General features: G+C 42.1%; 1 protein-coding gene across 1 annotated transcript in view; it reads right to left on the reverse strand.

The window, feature by feature from the left end:
• Positions 1–7,434, reverse strand: part of EXOC2 (exocyst complex component 2) — a 154,403-nt gene extending 146,969 nt beyond the window's left edge. Inside the window, exons 1-3 of the mRNA XM_056107765.1 lie at positions 7,286–7,434; positions 2,084–2,260; positions 379–505 (exon numbers count right to left, since the gene is read on the reverse strand). Of these exons, the coding sequence (XP_055963740.1) occupies positions 379–505; positions 2,084–2,260; positions 7,286–7,403 (422 nt within the window). The 5' untranslated portion in view covers positions 7,404–7,434. The remainder of the gene's footprint in view (positions 1–378; positions 506–2,083; positions 2,261–7,285) is intronic.
• Between the last annotated feature and the right edge of the window lie 14,759 nt (positions 7,435–22,193).

Raw genomic sequence — 22,193 nt, forward strand, 5'->3', positions numbered from 1 at the left:
ATTATCCTCAAATAATTTTCCCACTCGGGGAAAATGGAAAGTTCTATTTTGATTTCAAGTACCATCTAAATATTTAAACTGAGACCCGACTCCGGATAACATATTAATTCCCCTATCATTAAGAGCATAAGTTACAAAAATTTCAAGGCAATTTTTCTTCATGAAACATAAACTCAAAAACCTAAAGAGCCCAGGGGCTTTTGCCAAGAGTCTTAAGTAACAGAGCCATCACTCACGGTGCAGGGACCCATGTCCAGCCCGAACCCAGTTCCAGCTGCGTTTCTCTGGACAGTCTTGCGCCGGACTCGGCTGAGTCAAGTCTATACGGAACTTTTAGACAGTGAGGAATAATAGAAAGTTGTGACAAGAAGCACTCACTTTTCGATATCGATGCCAAGTGGGTTTGCAGGACGGAGGGACAAGGGGCTAATTCCTTTGTTCCTGTCGGTGCGCATGTCATAATAATTCATCTCGTCAACCCATACTGCCGACTGATCCAAAATACCTGCCCAAACGGGAAGCATGTCATTAATAGGAGTCAGATGTCCCGCCACCTGAGTCTGGTCACCCTATTTGGCTTTGAAAAGCCTCACACAAGAGGCACCACGAGGTTGTTTTCAAGAATTTTGAGGGTGCACAAGTTCACTCTTTTTAATGGGTGGCAACTTAATTAAAACCACTGGGAAACTACTTTTTTTTTAAAAGAAAAAAAAAAGGCTAGAATGACACCTCTTGGTTTTGAGGTCCATTGTACATTAGCCAACAGAAAAGGAAAAGTAAGTCTCAGAGAAGAGGTTATGCTGACACAAATGTATTTTACAATTCACGGTACGATTAATCTGGTAAATTTAACATAATGTGTACACAGACGTAGAGAATTTTTCCCTAAATTCCTTTCCTTAAGTTCCTTAAATTTTTATTTCTTTGCCCTAGAATTGAATTCTAAATGAGCATATGGATTTTGACAGAAAGATTATGAAATGCATGCATCATCCATCAATTTATTCAACTCACAATGAATGAATGCCAAATATATACCATGATGAGGCTTCATTTTAGGGCTTTTATGGTCCTAAGCACAAGCTTCTCCTCCGTTATAATACCCTATGTCTATTTCTTCATCTGTCTTACATAACATAAAAAAAACCTAAAACAAAACTGACTATTAAAAAAATTATTTTCAAAAACTAGCAATCTAAGGAAGAAAATGCTTCCAGAAAGGGTCTACACCCTAAGATTTAAAAAAACCCAAGACAATCTGAAAAATTATTTACCTTTCTACATTAGAGAGAAGAAGGGCCTGGGTTTAATTATGTCTGCGATATTCCTACTACACAAATATTTATCGAGTACTCACCATGTGTAAGGCATTAGGGAAGCACAAAAATGAAAGATAGTATTTTTATTTCATAGAGGTGAGGGTCATGAAAAGAACGAGCTACAAGAATTTTAAAGGATTAATTTATTGAGCACTTACTCTGTGTAACGGGCGATGCTAACCACTTTACAGTACGTGTGATCGCACTCATTTACTTAGGAAATGGGGTATTTTTTTCCCAGAGAAAGAAATCACAGAGCATCAGAAAGCCCCAATCACCGTTTGCCCTTCACCCAGGTCTGTAACTAGGACAAAGCAAAAGGAACATTTTTATGCCCTGGGGTACAGAGAACAGTGGTTATTCCCAGCTTGAAGGAGCAATGTCAGGTGAGAAAATCTGAAGGAAAAAGAATATTACTCCGATCATTTTATTGTTCGTTTAGCCAAACAAAGAGGCCATTTTACCTCAAATCTTCACCATGTTCTAGAAGTTGATTAAGCAAATAAAACTGGCATGATTAAAACATTTAAGGGCAGACACCAGAATTCTGATTTCTCTCACAACCACTTCCCGAGCTCAGCCAATTGCTTTTTCAAAAGTAATTTTAAGCAGTGTCTCATTCCTGTCAAAATCAATGTGAGCCGGACAGAAGTCAAAGAAGTATGAGAGTGGATACGCTGTAGACCTATCTATCGGGTTTGCATTTTAAAAGACAAAGTCCTTTTTCATTCTTCCCTTTAGAATGAAATCAGAAAAGACGGTACCTATTTTTTCGGGCTTGAGGAGCTTGAAAGACACGGTTGAGGTTCCTTTGCCACCTGACTTGGTTGTGACAATAATGTCCCCTTTGTCGTTTTTGGCTTGGCCGACCCGGCATACGATTTTGCTCGCCGACATCCATTCTGCCGTCAGAAGGCAATTGTGGCCACAGATTGTCAAACCTGAAATGAAAGCAAGCGTATGACAGACTTCAAAAGCAACCCCCAAACCTTCGACAGGGCTAGCACATCGGAAGGGCCTTCGTCTCTTGCCCAGGATGGCCAGGTCTTTTGCAGGAACTGAAAAGTCAAGAGATGAATAGGATTCCCTCTCAACGGTCATTTCTATGACGGGATCGATTCGATATTCTTTGCACACAGATGCCATCTCTACGGATTTTTATTTGCTGTTGTTTTTCTCAAAGTACAGAAAACGTCCTTAAAGCAACATTTCTCAATGCCTCACCCCTCCCAGCAGCTTGCCCTCCCCACCTTCCACCCCCAAGGGCTCCAGCAGGAAGATGCTGCTTGCCAAGATATTCCAGGGCACCGGGACATAAAGCAGGAGGGCCACAGCATCAAACACGGGAGCCAACCAGAACAAGAGTAGTGTCACAGGAAAGGTCAGAAGTGGCAAAAGTCAGTAAAAGGCTGAGAGGCCCTGCTATAGGAGTGTGTGTGCACGTGCATGCGTGTGTGTGTATGCGTGTGCGTGTGCGTGTGCGTGTGTGTGTGTGTGTGCGTGTGTGTGTGTATAGGGGGACAGGCAGGGGCAGCTGGGAGTTGGGCCACACCTGGTGGTGCTCAGGGCTTACTCCTGGCCCCAGAACCACTTGTGCTGGGTGTTGGGGCACCTTATATGGTGCCAGGGATTGAACCTGGGTTGGCTGCATACCAGGTAAGTCCCTTACCTGCTATACTATCTCTCCCACACTTCAGATGACATTTGAGTCTCTACACACATCAGTGAAATTAGAAAAGAATGACCGTAACAATTACGTCTGGGCAACTGGGATTACTCACTTAAAGTGTTTTCCTAGGTATTAGAAGGGAAATCAAATTAGCCCAATTATTAGACACCTGAGCTATTGACTGAAAGTTCTAAAGTGCGTCGGTAAGTGTTATCATTCTTTAAAAACATTCTTTTTTCACCCAACTTCCTGCAGGTCACACGTAGGCATTTTCACAAGCATTTAATTATAAATGCCCATGCAGAAAAGATATCCTCTCTACCAACATGAACCTGAAATTAAAGCTAGCAAATAACAAAGTCTGAAACCAATACCCAGACCTTCGACATGGCTATCACATGAAAAGACCTTGCCTCTCCTGTCAGTAGGACCGGGTCTTTTGCATGAACTAAGATTTCTTTCAACTTCAATGACGGGATCTATTCAATACTATTTGCAAACAGACTGCAAATAGTATTATTTGCAGGTTATTTTTTTTTCCTTCCAACCCTGCCTTGAGTCTGTCAGCCAATGCAGCCAGACATCTTGGGCACTGGTGGGTAGTAACTAAGCATGCACTTGACTTCGCCTTCCTGCTCAGCAGTGATGCGGGACTGGGCCTCATCCTGCTCTCACAAGAAATCTTCACTGCAACACTGTCTGACGTCTCAGAACAGGCAGAGCTGCCTGCAGGTGACTGCAGCAGACAGTGGGAGAGAGACTCACTCGGAAGCAGCACCCAGACTCCACAAGAGACTCAGCCGGCCGGTCTCCTACCCAATGTGCGAGTCTGTACCTGCAGCACAGAGGTGAGTCCGCCAAATATTTATGGAGAAAACCCATCTGAAGTGCATGTGATCGAGGCCCAGACACTTTACACTTTCCTTTCTCATGATTTCACTTTTTATACCATTCAGCAGTCAAATTTGGCAGATACAATTTTTTTTTCAGTCACTAGGAATACCTCAACTAAGGCCAAACTTGGTGGGGAAAACCCAGAGAAAGGATTACTTAAGGCATTTTTTTTGTTGTTATAATTGAAAGCACTAGCTAGCAAGAATGCGGTACAAGCTAAGAGAAAGATGATAAATATGAACATCTTAACAATATTTATGAAAGTAATAAGTTGTAGGGATTTCCCTGAAATAGCTATTGTCTATTCACATATGAAATTTCTGAATTCACACATGCTGTTTTTCTAGAAACAGCATTATATTCCTTTATGACCAAGTTTTCAGCAGGGATGTTTAAATGTATAATGACATTTACATCATTTTTAATGTCTTCATAATGCAAAAAGTCTTCAAGGTAGGCAGATCTTTAATACCTTTCCTGGGAGTCAATTTATGTTAAAAAAAATTAACAAAATTGAAACTCTAAGTACTTTAAGAGATAAAATGCACGCTGGCAAACCTCTCCGCCATTAAAATAAGTACTGAGAAAAAACTCAAGGTATAATTGCTCAAAGGATTTTTATGCACACAGAAATTGGTCTATAAATTTTAATGACTGGGAATGTTTTTAAACATGAAACTGTTTTAGATAAAGAGGTGGCTGCTTTATGTAACTATAGGTCAATATTATAATACTATTATATTATTGCTACATTTAAATTTTATAGTACCAAAATGATTCTGTGGCTTCAAAAGTTACCTCACTTTCATAAAGGAGAAGAACTCAAAACTAACTGTCAGCGGCAATGTAAATTCATACCCGTGTCCTCTCCAAAGAACGATGTTATGATCAAAACTGAAGATTGGATGGGGGCCTGAGAGATAGTGCAGTGGGTAGGGTGCTTGCTTGTAAGTAGCCAACCCAGGTTCGATCCCTGACAGCCCAATAGAGTGGTGTCCCATTTCCCAGCAGGAGTGATCCCTGAGCACCACCAGGTATGAACCCAAAATCAAAAACAAAAAAGTTAAGATTGGGAATGAATTTCATATACACAGACAAAAAAAATCTTAAACATGTTCGGAGCAGCAAAGATGAATGATATACATAGGATAGGACAAGAAGGGAGGGAAAAAAAAATCTACCCAAAATGACAGTTTCTGCATCTGGCTGGATCCACTATCAAAGTCCCTCTGATTTAATCTGAACTTCATTTTAACTAATAAAGTCAATATTGACCATATAGTTTAAACATCGATTCAAAGAGATCATTTTAAATGTCATAAAAATTAAATCATATTATAAGACCAATTTCTTACTCTCTTAAGCACATTTTTGCCAGGTTCCTGAAAGCTAAGAAATCTGCTTCGTGAAATATAATAACATTTTTAAAGTAACTTGTAGAATTCCAAATATAGTTTTTTCGAATAGTGTTTTACTTGGCCCGTGCAGATGTCATCTGAGTTAAAAACACTTAAATTATTTAGTAGATTAAGTTTGCTTTTTTAAAAAATGGTTTTTTTGGCAGGTTGAAAGTTGAACTAGCACAAGGTTTATAAAAGTAACACACACTCGGTCAAAAAATGAAGAGCTCTGCCTGAAGCGAAAGCAAGATTAAAATGCATATGGCCTAGTACTGTCACCTTGGGGAGCTCATAATAACCGCCAGTTAAAACTGGAGACATGTCTTCCATCTATACTACTTCCATGCATTCTGGGCTTTATCCTATTTTCTGAGAATAAAGAAAAATTTGGAATGAGCTCCTTTAAAAAAAATATGCCATAGGTAAGACTATCTTCACAAGGGGAAAATTTATTCCTGATAGCCTTTCAGTATCTATATTGCAAACCACAATGTCCAAAAGAAGAGAGATGGGGAGGGAAGGTGGGGGGAAGAGAGAGAGAGAGAGAGAGAGAGAGAGAGAGAGAGAGAGAGAGAGAGAGAGAGAAGTGCCTATCATAGAGGCAGGCAGCAGTGGGTGGGGGGTGAGGGGTGATGAGAGGGAACCTGGGGATACTGGTGTTGGAAAATGTACCCTGGTGGAGGTATGGGTGTTGGAACACTGTAGGACCGAACCCTAGTCATGAACAGCTTTGTAATACTCTATCTCACAATGATCCAATAAAAAATACATAAATAAATAAATAACTGTCACTGTCCTCCCGTTGTTCATCAATTTGCTCAAGCGGCCACCAGTAACGTCTCCATTGTGAGACCTGTTGTTACTGTTTTGGGCATATCAAATACTTCACAGGGAGCTTGCCAGGCTCTGCCGGGCTGGTAGGATACTCTTCGGTAGCTTGCTGGGCTCTCCAAAAGGGACGGAGGAATCGAACCCAGGTTGGTCATGTGCAATGCAAACACCCTACCCACTGTGCTATCGCTCCAGCCCAAATAAATACTGTCACTGTCACTGTCTTCCCGTTATTCATCGATTTGCTCGAGTGGGTCCAGTAACATTGTGAGACTTGTGAGACTTGTTGTTACTGTGTTTGGCATATCAAATACGTCACGGGTAGCTTGCCAGGCTTTGCCGTGCGAGCGAGATACTCTCGGTAGCTTGTCGGGCTCTCCGAGAAGGACAGAGGAATCGAACCCAGGTCGCTCTGTTTGTTTGCGTGCAAGGCCAACGCCCTACCTGCTGTGCTATCGCTCCAGCCGAAATAAATAAATAAATATAATAATCAACCAGGGCTAAAGACATAGTAGGTAAAGGTAAAGGTAAAGGCCCTCCCGTTGATCGTCGATTTGCTCAAGCGGGCCCAGTAACGTCTCCATTGGAGACTTTGTTGTTACTGTGTCTGGCATATCGAATACTCTCGGTAGCTTGCCGGGCTCTCCGAGAGGGGCGGAGGAATCGAACTCGGGTCGGCCATGTTGGCCGCTTGTAAGGCGAACGCCCTACCCGCTGTGCTATTGCTCCTTGCTCTGCACACAGTCCAACCTGAGTTTGATCCCCAGCGCCCCAAGTCCTACCAGGGGTGATCCCTTGCCCACAGAGCCAGGAGCAAGACCTGAGCACAGCTGGGTGTGGTCCGAAAACCAAATAAAAGAAAAAAGAAATCTGAGTTAAATGTGTTGAAGAGCCAAACAGCATAGCTAGAGAGAGCCCAGGGTGTGTGTGGGGCCACATGGCGGAGCAAAGGTCTCACACTGGCCAGGCCCTGGCTTCAGTCATGGCACCACGCTGGCAAAAATGTGATCCTAACCATGAAGACATAAAGCCAGGGTGCCTGCATTTGGGGTCCGATCAGTCTGTCCGACCCCAATAATGCTTTTCCATCCCAGTCACCACTCCCAAGTCCTGTGTCTGGCCCGACATAAAGATGCAGCTCTCTTTAAATGCAGTGCCATCTCTGCCCTTACCTATGAGGTCCATGGGGCCAGTCCCCAAGTTTTCTCCTCTAATTGTGACCTTCGTCCATGGGATTCCTTCATTGGGAGAAATGCCCGTCACCAGGGGGGGTTGACGGGACCGAGACATGGTGATTTGTGGCCCAAGTCACAGAAGTAACCTGTTAAAAGAGAATGGATTTTTAAAAAAATAAAACATTGAATGTCAACTGAGAAAAGCATTGGCTAAAACTAACAGAATGCTGGATGCTGAATACAAAATAGAAAAAAGGAGCCATCCACATGCACACGCGCGTGCACGCGCGCACACATACACACACACACACACACAAACACACACACACAAACACACACACACACACACACACACACTTCTGAATTTCCAGTCTGCATATAGCAATGTCAACTGATTGAAGGACATTCTATTTAGTACTGCCAGCAAGAGTCACAGAAAAGCAGAAAAGAAGCCCTCGCTTCCGGGAACTTTGAACATGATAACAGAGAGAACTTAATGCCACCCTGACTTCCTATGCTATAACACCTTTAGAACATGATCACGTGATCACTTGACATCCCGTTAATCATCCATTTGCTCAAGCGGGTGCCAGTAACATCTCCATTCGTCCCTGCTGCGTGCTAGTGCAGCCCAATGGCGTCTGTTCATTCTAGGAACACTAAGAGCCTCAAACCGATGGTTCAGGGTCTTAATGAAGAAGTCTGACCATCTTGTAGGTGAGCGGCCACGCGGTCTTTTGACGTCCCATGGAATCCAGTCGGTAACAGCTCTAGTACAGCCGTCATCTCTAAATCTCATTAGGTGATCAGCCCATCTGATTTTTGATGCCTTGGCAAACGAGACAGCATCCCTGATTCTTGACCTTGGACAGGTCGGAACTCCGGATTCTATCTCTCATTTGAGTGAAACATGATACTCCAAGCATAGCTCTTTCGATTCCTCATTGGGAGACAACATGATGCTAAAAGCAAAAGAAGTCGAGCAGAAGGACCAGCAACTGGGACTTTCTGTTGTAGTTATTAAATGTCTTGAGTAGACCAATTGGCAGAGACCAAAGGCAGATTAGTAATTCTCAACCCTCGGGAGGAAAAGGAAGGTAAAAGGAAATGGAGAAACTGGCCGATGGCCTTCCTTTATGGGATAACAAACATTCTAACATTAACTGCATCACCCTTCAAATATTTGGTATGTTTGTATCAAAGCTGAATTATTGAAAATAATGCTTTAATTATAAATCAGATTAAGTTTCTGCTACCAATCAATTCTTGTTTTTTTTCGGGGCTACACCCCATGGTGCTCAGAGCTTACTCTTGGGTCTATGCTCAGGGGTCACTCCTGGTGGGACTCGGGGGACCCTATGTGGTTCAGGATTTGAGCCCAGGTTGGCCATCTGCAAGGCAAGTGCCTACAAACTGCACCATCTCTCAGGCCCCGACTAATTGACTCTTAAATCCTGCTCTTAACGTCAAAATCAAAAGATTATATTAGATGTTATTTTCACACTGAACATTAACAAAATACACATCAAAGCAATGCATGAACTTACATTAAGTAAGTTATACTAGGTGACTCAAGGGTTAGGTGTATGTAAAATTTGAGTTTTAGAAATAAGTACTATTTTAATGGGACATACTATTATTTCCTCATGCATTCCCAAACATGGGCATGGAAATTTTCCTTTGAGAAAATGCTGGAAAAGTATTCTAAATTAAAAAACCTAAAACTAATCAAGATAACACATATTAATAAAAAATACTTCAAAAGACTATAGACATATTTCAACACGAAGTTCCAACAACTGCTTTAATAAAATTATCCCAAAGATACCACAACAAAACAAGAAAAATAAAAGAAAGAATAATTAACCTGCCTCATTGATTAATGTCTATGGACTAATTCTCGACAAAGGAAAATGATATATTCTATTGGTGTGTATCTATTGGAAAATCAACCACCACCAAGTGATGATTTAATTCTCTTGACACTGTTGGTCCCTGTCTGCTGTATTAGATCATAAGACAGATTAGCATGTGGGCTCATCTGATTCCTTCCAGAATCAAGACTAGGTCACATACCAATGTTTAAGAAAAAAATATTCTGGGGCTGGAGCGATAGCACAATGGGTAGGGCATTTGCCTTGCACGCAGCTGACCGGGTTCAATTCCCAGCATCCCATATGGTCCCCTGAGCACCGCCAGGAGTAATTCCTGAGTGCAGAGTCAGGAGTAAGCCCTGTGCATCGCCAGCTGTGATCCAAAAAGAAAAAGAAATCTACTGGGTGAGGAGAGGGAGAAAGAGAGGGAGACAGAGAGAGGGAGAGAGGTAGGGGAGGGAGAGAGAGAGAGATAAGGCAGCAGGTAAGGCCCTTGACTTGCATACGGCCAGTCCATGGCCTATCCCTGGCACCCCAGATGGTCCCCCAACCCCTGCCAGGAGTGATCCCTGAGAGCAGAGCCAGGAGAATTGAGTACTGCCAGTGTGGCCCCAAAACCAGCAAACAGAAAAACAAAATTAGAGAGATAGTCAACGATTTGACATGGTGGCTGTGGGGGGTAGGCGTGGCTTCCGAGGCTTCTAGAAGTACCGAGGAGTGGGGGGGTAGCGGTCAACTGCCCAGCTTGACTCTAAGAAGACACCAGAGTACTCAGCCTGGGCACCAGCACATACCTGAAATTATTCAATTGTACAATCCATATAAGACTGAGAAAGAGCTTTCTAAAGCAAAATTCTCATCAACTTTCATTAAATGTCCCATTTTCCTCACAAAGATTTTCCAAATGCAATAAAATAAGGACCTTTGAAAATCTTTCATAAGATCTTTCTTATGTAAAGACACTGAAGGACCAAAGCGATAATAAAATGGGTAGGTCTTGCCTGTCACATGGCGATGTGGATTCGATCCCTGGGCACCCCATATCAACCCCGATCCCACCAAGAGTGATCTCTGAGTGCAGAAACAGGTATATGCCCTAAGCACAGCTGCGTACGGCCCCCAAATAAACAAAGACGCTGAACAAAAGTCTGGTTTTGCATATTTTAAGCCTCACTCATTTAACTGAAATAATACACATTCTTTTAATACAGCCACTTAAAACAAATGGAAGAGGAAAGGAATAAAGTAAATGAATCTGTCCTAAAGTAGACATCAGAACTATTTGTTGAAAGCATAGATGATAAAGAGAAGAGCAGTTATTAGCACTGGAGTCAGAAGGAAAATTCTTGCAATTACAGAATGAGCTACTTTCATTAGGCAATATCCTGCCACGAGTTCACTAGCAATAAGAACTGAGCACTAGAGCAGGGTGCGTGGAAAAGTGTGACGGTGCTGGAGGTTGAGGGGGGGTTGCACATCCATACAGGGATTGACAGAGGAGCCACGAGATATTACACAAAGGCTGTAGCCTAAGAACCACACTAGCAACTAACACTCTCCCAGTTACCAAAGTTATAGGATTGCTTCAAGCACACACACACACACACACACACACACACACACACACACACACACTCGCACACGCACACGCACACAATTTTCATGTCTCTCCAAGCACTTTCTTAACTATTTGGGTCTGAATAGGAGAAACAGAAATATGAGGGTCTTCAGAGAAATGAGCTAGCTCATAGGCACTTGATTGATTTCTTTTGACATGGATATGGTATCGATTTGTTTATTCACTGAATAAACATATACATGTGAACAATCTTTTTTCTGAGAGCAGCTATATTTAAAAAAAAAATAGTTGACGTCTGTCATATGAATAAAGCGATTTCCTAGAAGAATAAAAATCAGAGTGAAAAACACACTTCCTGAAAAAGAAAGTACTAAGTACATGTCACTAGTTATTTTATTTCTATGACTACAGTGACACAAAAAGGCATAAGCATGTTCCCTCTCCTCGGTCGTCTTTCTCTAAAATAAAAAAAAAATGAAAGAAGCTAAAATAACTTCTAAACTTAATGCTTTGATTTGGTTAATGTAAGGCTTGATTTTCTATAGAATTCTAATTTTGGTGGCAAGCAAATCAAGTCCTTTCTACCTTTAAAAACAATGGACACCTTCACACAAGGACAGCACAACAATGTTCTCCTAAAAAAAGATTCTGGATTTTTTTCTTCTCCACTTAAATCTGACTTTTATAATTAAGTAACACATTAGCCAAACTAATTTCCACATACAGATGTGCATACTGATCTAAGCTCTGCTCAATACTTAACAGCTGAGAACAGTTTGAAGTCTTCTAAACTTGGGTGCTAACATAATTAACAAAAACTCTTGGTTACTTTGTGCTCTCTGAAAGTATTTGCTGATAAATAAGATACCTGATAAGTCCATCTCCAAGGTCTCTGTTATTTTTTATTCTACTTACCAGGTAATGCTTTTAAATTCAATTACTAAGATAAGCCTAATAAAACTCATAGCCCTTGGCTTGGCTCAAATTAAATAAGATTATGTTATTCATTTTTAAATTTCTCGGAAGCATTTTTTAAACTATATCACTGGAAGGTTCTGAAGTTTTCAGACCTTAATCTATATGTTAAGAATATAAGATGGTCTCCTTTTTTTTAACTGGAAAAGGGTTTTCTTTAACTGCAACATTTAACTCTTCCAGTTAAACAGTTTGAAGAGAATCATCCCTAATTTTTCAAAAGTTGTATTTTCAACAGCAAACCATAGAAACTTTACAGATATAGTTTGTGAAGAAACTATGAAAAATAAATTATTAATAATCCACCATAGATTGAATGCAATGAAACTATTTTTAAAGACAAAACTATAGCGTATTTATAATTACCAGCTTGTTTTTAATACAGAGACACAGAAAAAAAAAAACCAAAAGAAGAAATAAAAATTTAATTAAAAATTTAAAAATAACTTGACTATGGCTTAACAATTTTCACTTAACAAACCAAACAAAAAATTGGAGGAAATGGTAGAAACAATGATAATAAATCATTTGTAACTGCACAGAAAAAAAAAAATCAACCCACGGGTCAAATAATTTTTTCACTATGTTAAATCATTAGTTTTGCATTTAGAGTCTACAAAAATGCTGATGACAACAGGCGGCTTTTAAAAAATCATTTTCAATTTTCACAGAGCTTAAAAATATTCATACAGCAATTTTATGCAACTCAGATGTTACAAAGTAAATAGCTTTACAAAGCTTAAACTAGAACTCTAAAATCGCTTTATATGAGTTAAAATACTAGTTTTAAATTGCTTCTGAAGACAACTATTTAATCTTTTTCTATTATAACCCTACAAGTAATGAATCATAATCTATTCCGTCTAAAAAAGCTCTTATTTCTGGGTTCTTTCCACAACACTATGAACGGAATTTAGAAATCAGCAAAGCCAAAGAAATTAACAAATTCATGCACGTTATCACCAAATCTAGTAGGAAATTATTCATCGCTGATGAAAATGTAGTCATGGGAATTGACTGAGTCTGTAAAAAATAAAGGCTGCCAAGTTAAAGGGTCCCCTTATTGCAAAATAAGTTATTAACAAATTAAATTTTTTAAATGTAAGAATATGAAGCCCTATGAGACCTTTCATCACTATACCGACCTTTACTACCCTCCCCTTTAATCTCTCAAAATAATGAAATACTAATAAGAAACTGATTTCTAAATGGAACAAGGGCTAAGTTGGTGTATCCAAATTACACACACACACACACACACACACACACACACACACAAAATCCTGGTCCACATAAACTTGAGTATTCCCAAAGATCCTTGTATGAGTAAGATGCAATTTTCTTTTTTAAGTCTTGCAAGCATTTCAAACGCTGTAGATGACAAATCTAAAACCATGAATTGCTATTGAATTAGCACATCCTTTCACAACAGCACCACAAAAACTATCACGCTGGGTGCTGGGTGCTGGGTGCTGGGTGGGTGAGGCTGGTGGGGTGGGGGGTTGACTGCCCAGCACCTTTTACCTCTCTATATCCTGAGCTCATTGAATTAATCAAAAATTTAAAAAAATAAATTTAAAAAAAAAAAAGGAAAAAGCCCTCTGAGAGTGTTTATAGCCGTTTTAAAAGGATGAAGTTCCTATTTCACACGGCATCATTTGCTAATAAAAAAAAAAAAAGGATCCGGGAACCAGAAAGCGCATCCCGGGTCCAAAGCTCTGGCCTGCAGCATCCCTGGGCACCACATGTCCCACTAAGGGCAGCAGAGCCAGGAGCAGCCGCTGGACACCCCACCCGCCCTCCCCGACCCCAAAGAAGACGGGTCCCACTTTTCCAGTTTTGGTTCACTTTTATTTATTGATTTAAAAAAAAAAAACTGTTTGGATCCCCACGGGCTGTGTCCACGCATGACACATCCTCCTGAGCGCAAAGATGATGCAGGAAAGCGTTTTTTGCTCAAACGGCCAACAACGGGGAGGCCACGGCAGGAAGCCCAGCTCAGGCCACCCTCGGGGGTGCAGAGGTTTGAATCCCCGTCCCGCTTGGGGGTCTCGAGGGGCCCCCACGTGCATCTCCCAGCTCATCCCAGCTCAGGATGCCGCGTTGCACAGCCCGCTTCCTCCCGCCGACACGTGCTCGCCAGGACCAGGGCCGAGCGCCTTGCCCCGGAAGCGGAAGCCGGAGTGGCGGAAGTGCCTGCCCTGCGCCCCCAGTGAGTGGGGCCCGGGCACCGGAAGTCAGCCCCCAGCACACAGGAAGGCGACCCATGGGGCTCCCGTTCCCAGGGCCCGCCCCTTCCGCCCCTGCTGCCGCAGGTGCAGCACTTGGGTTCCGGCCCCCGTGCAGGCCAATCCTGGGGGGGCAAGGAGAGGCTGCAGACCCCAGGACCCTGGAAGCTGGGCCTCAGTTGACAGTTGCCACCCCCAGCTCCCCCCCCACCTACTGAAGGGCTTTGCTCTTTGCACCCCTGGGTGTCAAAAGGGCAGGCACTGGCTGGCAGATGGTTCTAAACGCTCCTTTAAGCTCTTAGTGGGGCGGGGGATGGAATCCCCGCTGGGACACAGAGGCCCTGGGCACGTGGCTGGCACATGCACAGATGCTGTCCCGAGCTGCTGGTTTGACAAAACTGCCACGTGTCAGGCAGAAGTCGTGCCACGCGATTTTTCCCCAAAGAAGCACGTCACTCTAGGCAACTCTTGCATTCGAGTGATTCCCAGAATTTTGGCTGTTTATGAATACCAGCAACAGGTTTCCCTAAAATGTTTCCCCAAAATTCACACACACACACACACACACACACACACACACACACACCGTTGCTGGAGCGATAACACAGCAGTTGGGCATCTGCCTTGCGTGCAGCCGGCCCAGTCGACCCCGGTTTGATTCCTCTGGCCCTCTCAGAGAGCCGGGTAGGCTACCGAGAGTATCTCGCTGGGATGGCAAAGCCTGGCAAGCTACCCGTGATGTATTCGATATGCCAAACACAGTAACAACAAGTCTCACGATGGAGTCCTTGCTGGGCCCACTCCAGCAAATCGATGAATATCGAGAGGACCGTGACACGGGAAGGGAATGCATTTCTGCATTTCTGGCTGAAGGATGCACACTGAAGGTCAGAATGTGCCTTAGCAAACTGGCCTCAAAAACGTTATAATTGCACCCCCCACCAGCCAACTCTGGGCATCACCAATCTGCTCCACTGTGACCATCTGATGGGCAGAATGAAAGAGTTTTCTCTTGGCAACAGGGAGAGTTAGTGAATTACTGGTGGGGAGAGGCCAACTCCTTGCAGGCGAAATCCCATATTCTGAATAATCAACCAACCAACTTCCTTACTGAATCCTTATCCCGCAGGGAAAAGGAAAAAAGAAAAAGAAAAAATAGGAACGGGCACAAAATGGCCCTGGGCAGTGTGAGCATGTTTTCCAGACACAACTATGAAAGGTTTCAACTTTCATTGTATTTTTTTTTTACAACCACAGCATCATTTTTACTGGGTTTTATGTTCCTTGATGTTAAGATCTCTGATAAGAACATTAACTCTCTCCGTATCTATATTACAGAATACACAGTGTCAGTGTCTACCCCCTCCCATTAATCAGGTCGTTTCACAATGTTTATGGTGCTCCGTGTCCTGAGGAAATTGAGCCCTTAATGTCAAATCTCTTGACCATTTCTTTATGTTTGTAGAGTCATTCTTTCAAAAGTCCTTGTTTTCTTGTACTTTTAGCTTCTCATCCGCTTAATTATTTAACTCATTTGGAATTATTTTAGATTACTGAAAAGCTGCTGGCCACAATACAACTTCACTAAATATTTGAAGTTACCTCCACTGATCTAAAACATCACTCTAATTACTGACAAAAATTCTCACATTTCGGGGGCTGGAGCGATAGCAGAGCAGGTAGGGCGTTTGTCTTGCACGCGGCCGACCAACCCGGGTTCGATTCCCAGCATCTCGTATGGTCCTCTGAGCACTGCCAGGAGTAATTCCCGAGTGCATGAGCCAGGAGTAACCCTTGTGCATCACCGGGTGTAATCCAAAAAGCAATTAAAAAAAAATTTTTTTTCCACACTTCAGTCTAATTCTGGACCATTTTACCCATGATTTAATACCGTTATTACAATTAAATTTCCGATAATACAATTCATCTTTAACAAGTCATTTTAGCCATTCTATCCCAGTTATTGGTCCTGGTGAACTTTAAAGTATTTAGTCAGATTCTAAAAATAGTTCCACAAGATTTTTTGTTTTATTTTGTTTTGAGGCTACCCCCCAGATGTGCTCAGGGCTTACTCCTGGCCCTGTGCTCAGGGATCACTCTTGGTGGTGGCTCAGGGGATGAGATGTGGTGCCGGGATCAGACCGAGTTCAGCCACATGCAAGGCAACCACCTTAACCTCTGTGTCGTCTCTCCAACTATTCCTGCAAGATGAATTATGATCACCTGGATATACTAGATTTACACTTCTTTATTCTCTGTCTATCTAGCCCATGTTAGTTCCGGGGGGGGGGGGGGGGAAGGATTTTTTTTGGTCTATTTTCATATACTAATGTACACCAGACATTTAGAATAATATCTGACATATAACTGATGCTCTGTATATAGATTTGTTGAATCAAGGAAGGTATGAATCCCAGTGAATCTCCAGATATCAAATATCAGGGCACTGAAAAAATCTACAGCAGTCAATTTTGTCAATAAACTGCTCTGTTCTTCACAGAGGAAGTTCATGTGGTTTGCCTTGAAGGCGCAAATCACTGAACCTCCCTCAACTGAAATCATTTTCCAAAGGATCTTTTATGTCCCTTACTTTCCTCAAATACTGTAATCACTTTGTCTCTTACTTTCCTGTAACTAAGAGTCACTTGTTTTAACTGCTTTATTGCCTGGCTAATATTTCCCAAACAGTGCTGAATAACAGAGATGGTAGCAAGCATCTGTCTTCGTTCTAGCAGGACTAGCAGGAGTGAGAAACACTGAACTAGCAAAAGGAAGTGGTCTGCCCTGGAACACTGGCCCTCTGCAGCCTGTCGGCCCATACTGTGTGAGCCACAAATGATGTTACAAGCATCCAAATGACCCCTGGCAGAATAAAAGGTTGTGCAGTCTTTAAGAGCAAGAATTCTCAACCTATTTCACTAGCTCCTGGCCCCAAAAGGAGTCACACAAGGTCAGTTTTCCCAATTACTCCCATGAGATTTTCATACCAAAAAATGCTACGTATATTTATACAGTGTACTGCAAGTATATCAGTACTTTACAAAGAGTAAGATCTTTTTTTCTCCTCAAGAGGTAATTTTCAATTATACCTCCTGTTTAGAAAACACAGCCTAGCATTTCAACCTATGGTGTTTGCGAGGGACATTGTGTTGCTAGCACCAATAGCACTATTAATTATATGCAGTTAAGATAAATGCCATGTAACTCCCAAATAAAATGAAGTAATAAGTTTCCTATTGAAAAACTAGTACCTTAAAAGCATTATGTGATTCCATTTTATTAGCCCTTTAAGCAAACTTCGGTTTAGTTGACATATAACTTATTTATTTGGTAGTTCTACATCCTTAAACATTTTATTTTTGGTTTTTGTTTTGTTTTGTTTTGTTTTGTTTTTGGGGTGACTCCCGGTGATGCTCAGGGGTTACTCCTGGCGGTGCTCAGGGGACCATATGGGATGTTGGGATTCGAACCCGGGTCAGCCTCGTGCAAGGCAAACGCCCTCCCCGCTGTGCTATCGCTCCAGCCCCCCTTAAACATTTTAGTCAGAAGTTTTCTTCCCCTGTACATCTTTGCCTCTTTATTGTATGATCCAGAAGCAGGTTAGAAATATCATGAGCATTTGCTGTCACCAGAGCACTGTGCTGATCTTAGAGAATTTAAAATTTAAAAAAAAAAAATTTACACTTGAGATGATTCAGTTATTGAAATAGTACAGACATAGAATTTTTTTAAAAAAAAAAAACTGGGCTGTAAGAACATCTATTTCTTGTGTCTTACAGGGTATGATTCATTAGGAATTTTCCTCATGACAATGAATCCATATTTTTGAAAGCTTAAGACAGTTTGAGTTTATTTTTCAGAAAGTCAGACATCTCATTCTGACTTCAATGAGAAACTTCTTCCACAATTGTGAAAGAAATTACCTTTTCATTAACTTTATCTGTAACTGCAGCCTTTTCTATAATCATATTTGTCAATACTTTATGATCTTTTATAATAGCAATTCTTGATGTAAGCTAAGCATTCAAGCTTTTTTTTTTTTCCAGCAGAGTTATTACCTAATTCACCATCTGGAGCGTTAGTATTTTTTCATTCCTCTTCCTTACACTTTATTTTCTTTTTCAAAGTAGAGGATAAATTTCCATTTGTCTCCATCTGCTTTATTTAACAGTCATATTTCAGTTACTATCTTACTTGACTGCCAGTACTGTTGGTCATGCAACATAGAATCAGCTATGTCATAATTTCACTGCTCATTTATAAATGACCCGATTTCTTCTTTAGCTCTAGATAAATCGTATGTGTCTAGGAAAACATTCCAACTAACAGTGGGTTGTTTCGTTTCTTTCAACTAATTTTGAACTTCTTTTTTAAAAAATTATTTCTTTTAAACTAATTCTAGTTCAACCTGCCTTGGTTTTGTTTTGTTTGGGTGGTGGGGATCGAACCCAAGACCTCATAGATGCGAGTCAAGTGTTCTCCCACTGAGCAACAGCCCCAGCCCCTCGGTCTTATTCCTGATTGTTGATTTTTTTGTGGCACTGTGGTTAGAGAATGGAGTTCATAAATGGCTTAACGTCGGAGATTTCTTGAGGTCTCTTTGGTGCAATCCTTTGATTTACTTACCCAACGTGCTTCCCAACTACATATTTTAGGTCAGGAATCAGTGAAATATAGCAATAGAGAAATAGTGTCTGCCACCTGTTTGGGCGAATAAAGGTTTTCTTGGAACACAGTCCTTGGCATTCAGTTCCACACTTCCTATGTCACAGCAGAGCAAAGTACCCACATCACAATCCTACGGGCCAAAAAGCCTACAGCATCTACTGCCTGTCCTCTCAGAAAGGTGTGCCTGCCCCAGGTGGCTGGTCTATACCCCCTACTCCTCACACCAGCCTCAACCTCCTCTTCCAGCTCCATGGTCAGGCTTCCCCCCCAGACTGTAGCCACAGGACATTTCAGAATTTAGTTTCCTACCGCGACGGAACATTTCAGAAACAAAGAGAAAGTCAAAACCATCGGATATTTATATTATCTTTGTCCTGGAAGTCACATCGACGCAGAAGTGAATAAATCCTTCGAATAATACTCAGGGTGACAATCAGGTTTTCAGAAGCTGTCCCATCTTTCCTTTCTAAAATTACAGCCAGTATAATGAATAATCAATAGAATTAATAATTCTGAAATTAAAGTCAGTATATACTGAAATAAAAGTCAGTATAATTGTACAGAAAATGAGAGGTTTGGCACTGCTTTTATTAAAACACTTGACAAGGGTTTTGGTGATGGTGCTTTGCCCCCAGGAAAGACTATATTTTGGAAGAGTTTACAGAAAAAGTCAGTGGAAAGTACAGGTAATTTCCGTACAGCCATATGCCACCCCAACATGCAGCTTTGTCCGTGATTAGTACTCTGCCTGAGAGTGAGTCAGCCCTAAGAACTGACCAGCCTATAATACCCCAATATTAACTAAACACCATCCTCGCCCTACAGCTGCCTCTCTGCGTTCTACATTCTCTGAGTTTGGACAAAGGCACAATTATATGTATTCACCATTAGACTATCCTTATGGAATACTGTCTTAAAAACCCCATGCTTTCCGGTGCTGGCACGGATGTGGCGAGAAAGGGACCCTCCTTCACTGCTGGTGGGAATGCCGACTGGTTCAGCCCTTTTGGAAAACAGTATGGACGATTCTCCAAAAATTAGAAACGGAGCTCCCATTTGACCCAGCAATACCACTCCTGGAAATATGTCCCAGAGAGGCAAAAATGTATAGTCGAAGCGACATCTGCACTTGTTTGTTCACTGCAGCACTGTGTACAATAGCCAGAATCTGGAAAAAACCTGAGTCCCTGAGAACAGATGACTGGTTAAAGAAACTTTAGTACATCTACACAATGGAGTACTATGTAGCTGTTAGAAAAGATGAAGTCATGAAATTTACAGACAAGTGGTACTACATGGAAAGTATCATGTTAAGCTAAGTGAGTCAGAAAGAGAGGGACAGACATAGAAATACTGCATTCATCTGGGGAACATAAAGTAACAAAATAGGAGACTAACACCCAAGTGTGGCCAAGATAAGTACCAGGAGGTTTGCTCCATGGCTTGGAGGCCAGCCACATATGCTGGGGGAAAGGGCAGCTCAGATAGAGAAGGGAGCACCAAATAAAAGGTGTTGGGAGGATCCTCCCAAGATTGGAAATGCATGCTGAAAGTAGACTATAGACTGAATATGATTGCCACTCAATGCTTCTTTTGCAAACCACAACACCCAAAAGGAGAGAGAGAGAACAAAAGGGAATGCCCGACACAGAGGCAGGGTGGGATGAAGAGGATGGGGGGTAGGGAGGGATACTGGAATCATTGGTGGTGGAGAATGGGCACTGGTGGAGGGATGGGGACTTGATCATTGTATAACTGACACCCAAGCACAAAAATTTGTAAGTCTACAACTGTACCTCATGGTGTTTCACCAATAAAAATTAAAAAAAAAAAAAACATGGTTTCTTCTCACTAGCCCGTCTATCGTACTTCAACTTTTCTTGCTGGTTAGCCCAGAGCTCACACCACACATGCACGACTAAACCAAGCTTCCAGTGACAGCACACCACCGACTACGGCATGGACAGGACCTTCTGACAAAGGAAGGCCCGTTCCTCCTCCTATCCTTAGAAAACTGCCACGTGCATTTCCACCACTGGCTTTGGTGCCCGGGCTATTCTCATCACTCGGTGCCATCACTTAGAACGAAGAAGGAAACGTGATCTTCAGTGATTCTTCCCTTCCCTCCCCCGTGGTGCTGCACTGACCAGGGAATCACACGCGTGTGGTCAGTGTGGCAGACACGGCCAACTTGATTCTGGCACCTGACATCCCCCAAGACACATGATGGGAGGTGGCGAGGGGCGAAGTCACGGCAGCCCCTGGTTTTCACTGACTCTTCCTCAGGGCGCCTTTTTTTAATATGGATCCAAGTTTCTGATCGATACCATTTTCTTTTGGCCTTATGATTTTCCCTGCAAGTGAAAGCTGATTAAAGACAACAATTCTCAATAAATAAATTAATTAAATAAAAGACAACACTCCCCCAATTTTTGTCTGAGAAGATATTTCTCACTTGTTTTTAAAAGTTACTCCTGCTTACAAATGAAACTTGATTTTTTTTCAGCATTTTTACTATTTCATTTTTCTTCCTTTTTTCCCCTCCGTCTTTTTATTTACTATTATTATTATTATTATTGTGAGACTTATTAAACTACTGAGAGCATCCCGCCTGCACGGCAGAGCCTGGCAAGTTCCCCATGGCGTATCCGATATGCCAAAAATAGTAACAACAAGTCTCAGAATGGAGACGTTACTAGTGCCCACTGGAGCAAATCGATAAACAACGGGAGGACAGTGCTACAGTGCTAGTATTTTTATTATTATTATCATCATCATCATCATCATCATTATTGGGTTAGAGCAATAGCACAGGAGGTAGGGCATTTGCCTTGCACATGGCCAACCTGGCCAATCCGGGTTCGATTCCTCCGCCCCTCTTGGAGAACCCGGCAAGCTACAGAGAGTATCTCGCCCACACGGCAAAGCCTGGCAAGCTCTCCGTGAAGTATTCGATATGCCAAAAACAGTAACAAGTGTCACAATGGAGACGTTACTGGGCCCGCTCGAGCAAATCAATGAACAACGAAAGGACAGTGACAGTGACAGTTATTATTATTATTATTTGGTTTTGCTCAGGGATTACTCCTGGCTGTGCACTGAAGAATTACTCCTGGTGGTACTCGGGGGACCATATGGGATGCCAGGGATCAAACCCGGGCGGCCACATACAAGGCAAGTGCCCTACTTGCTATACTATCACTCCAGTCCCAATATTTTGCGCTTCTGATTCCATTTTTTTCTTATTTGCATGGGGTTCTGAAAAGAAATTCAACCTAATTACTACCCCTGATTCCCGCCCCTACTCCCAAATGGTTTTCAACTCTGGCTTTAAGAAATCTAGTTTTCGTAGTAAAAGAATAACAAATGGCCAATGATAACAGAACCAGAACGGCAGAACTTTTGTCTAGAGGCCAACGGCACGCCCAAGGTCATGACCGAACTCTCTCCAGACAATGCCCAAGGCTCAGGAGACAGAGAAGCTGGCTGGGGAGCACAGATGTAGGAGCTAGAATGAGGCGCAGGCTACAGCTCACAGGATGGACCAACCCCCTCCCAGCGCACGAGTCCCCTGGGACAGC

This window comes from Sorex fumeus, unplaced genomic scaffold, assembly GCF_029834395.1.
Source record: "Sorex fumeus unplaced genomic scaffold, SorFum_2.1 ptg000175l, whole genome shotgun sequence".
NCBI lineage: Eukaryota > Metazoa > Chordata > Mammalia > Eulipotyphla > Soricidae > Sorex > Sorex fumeus.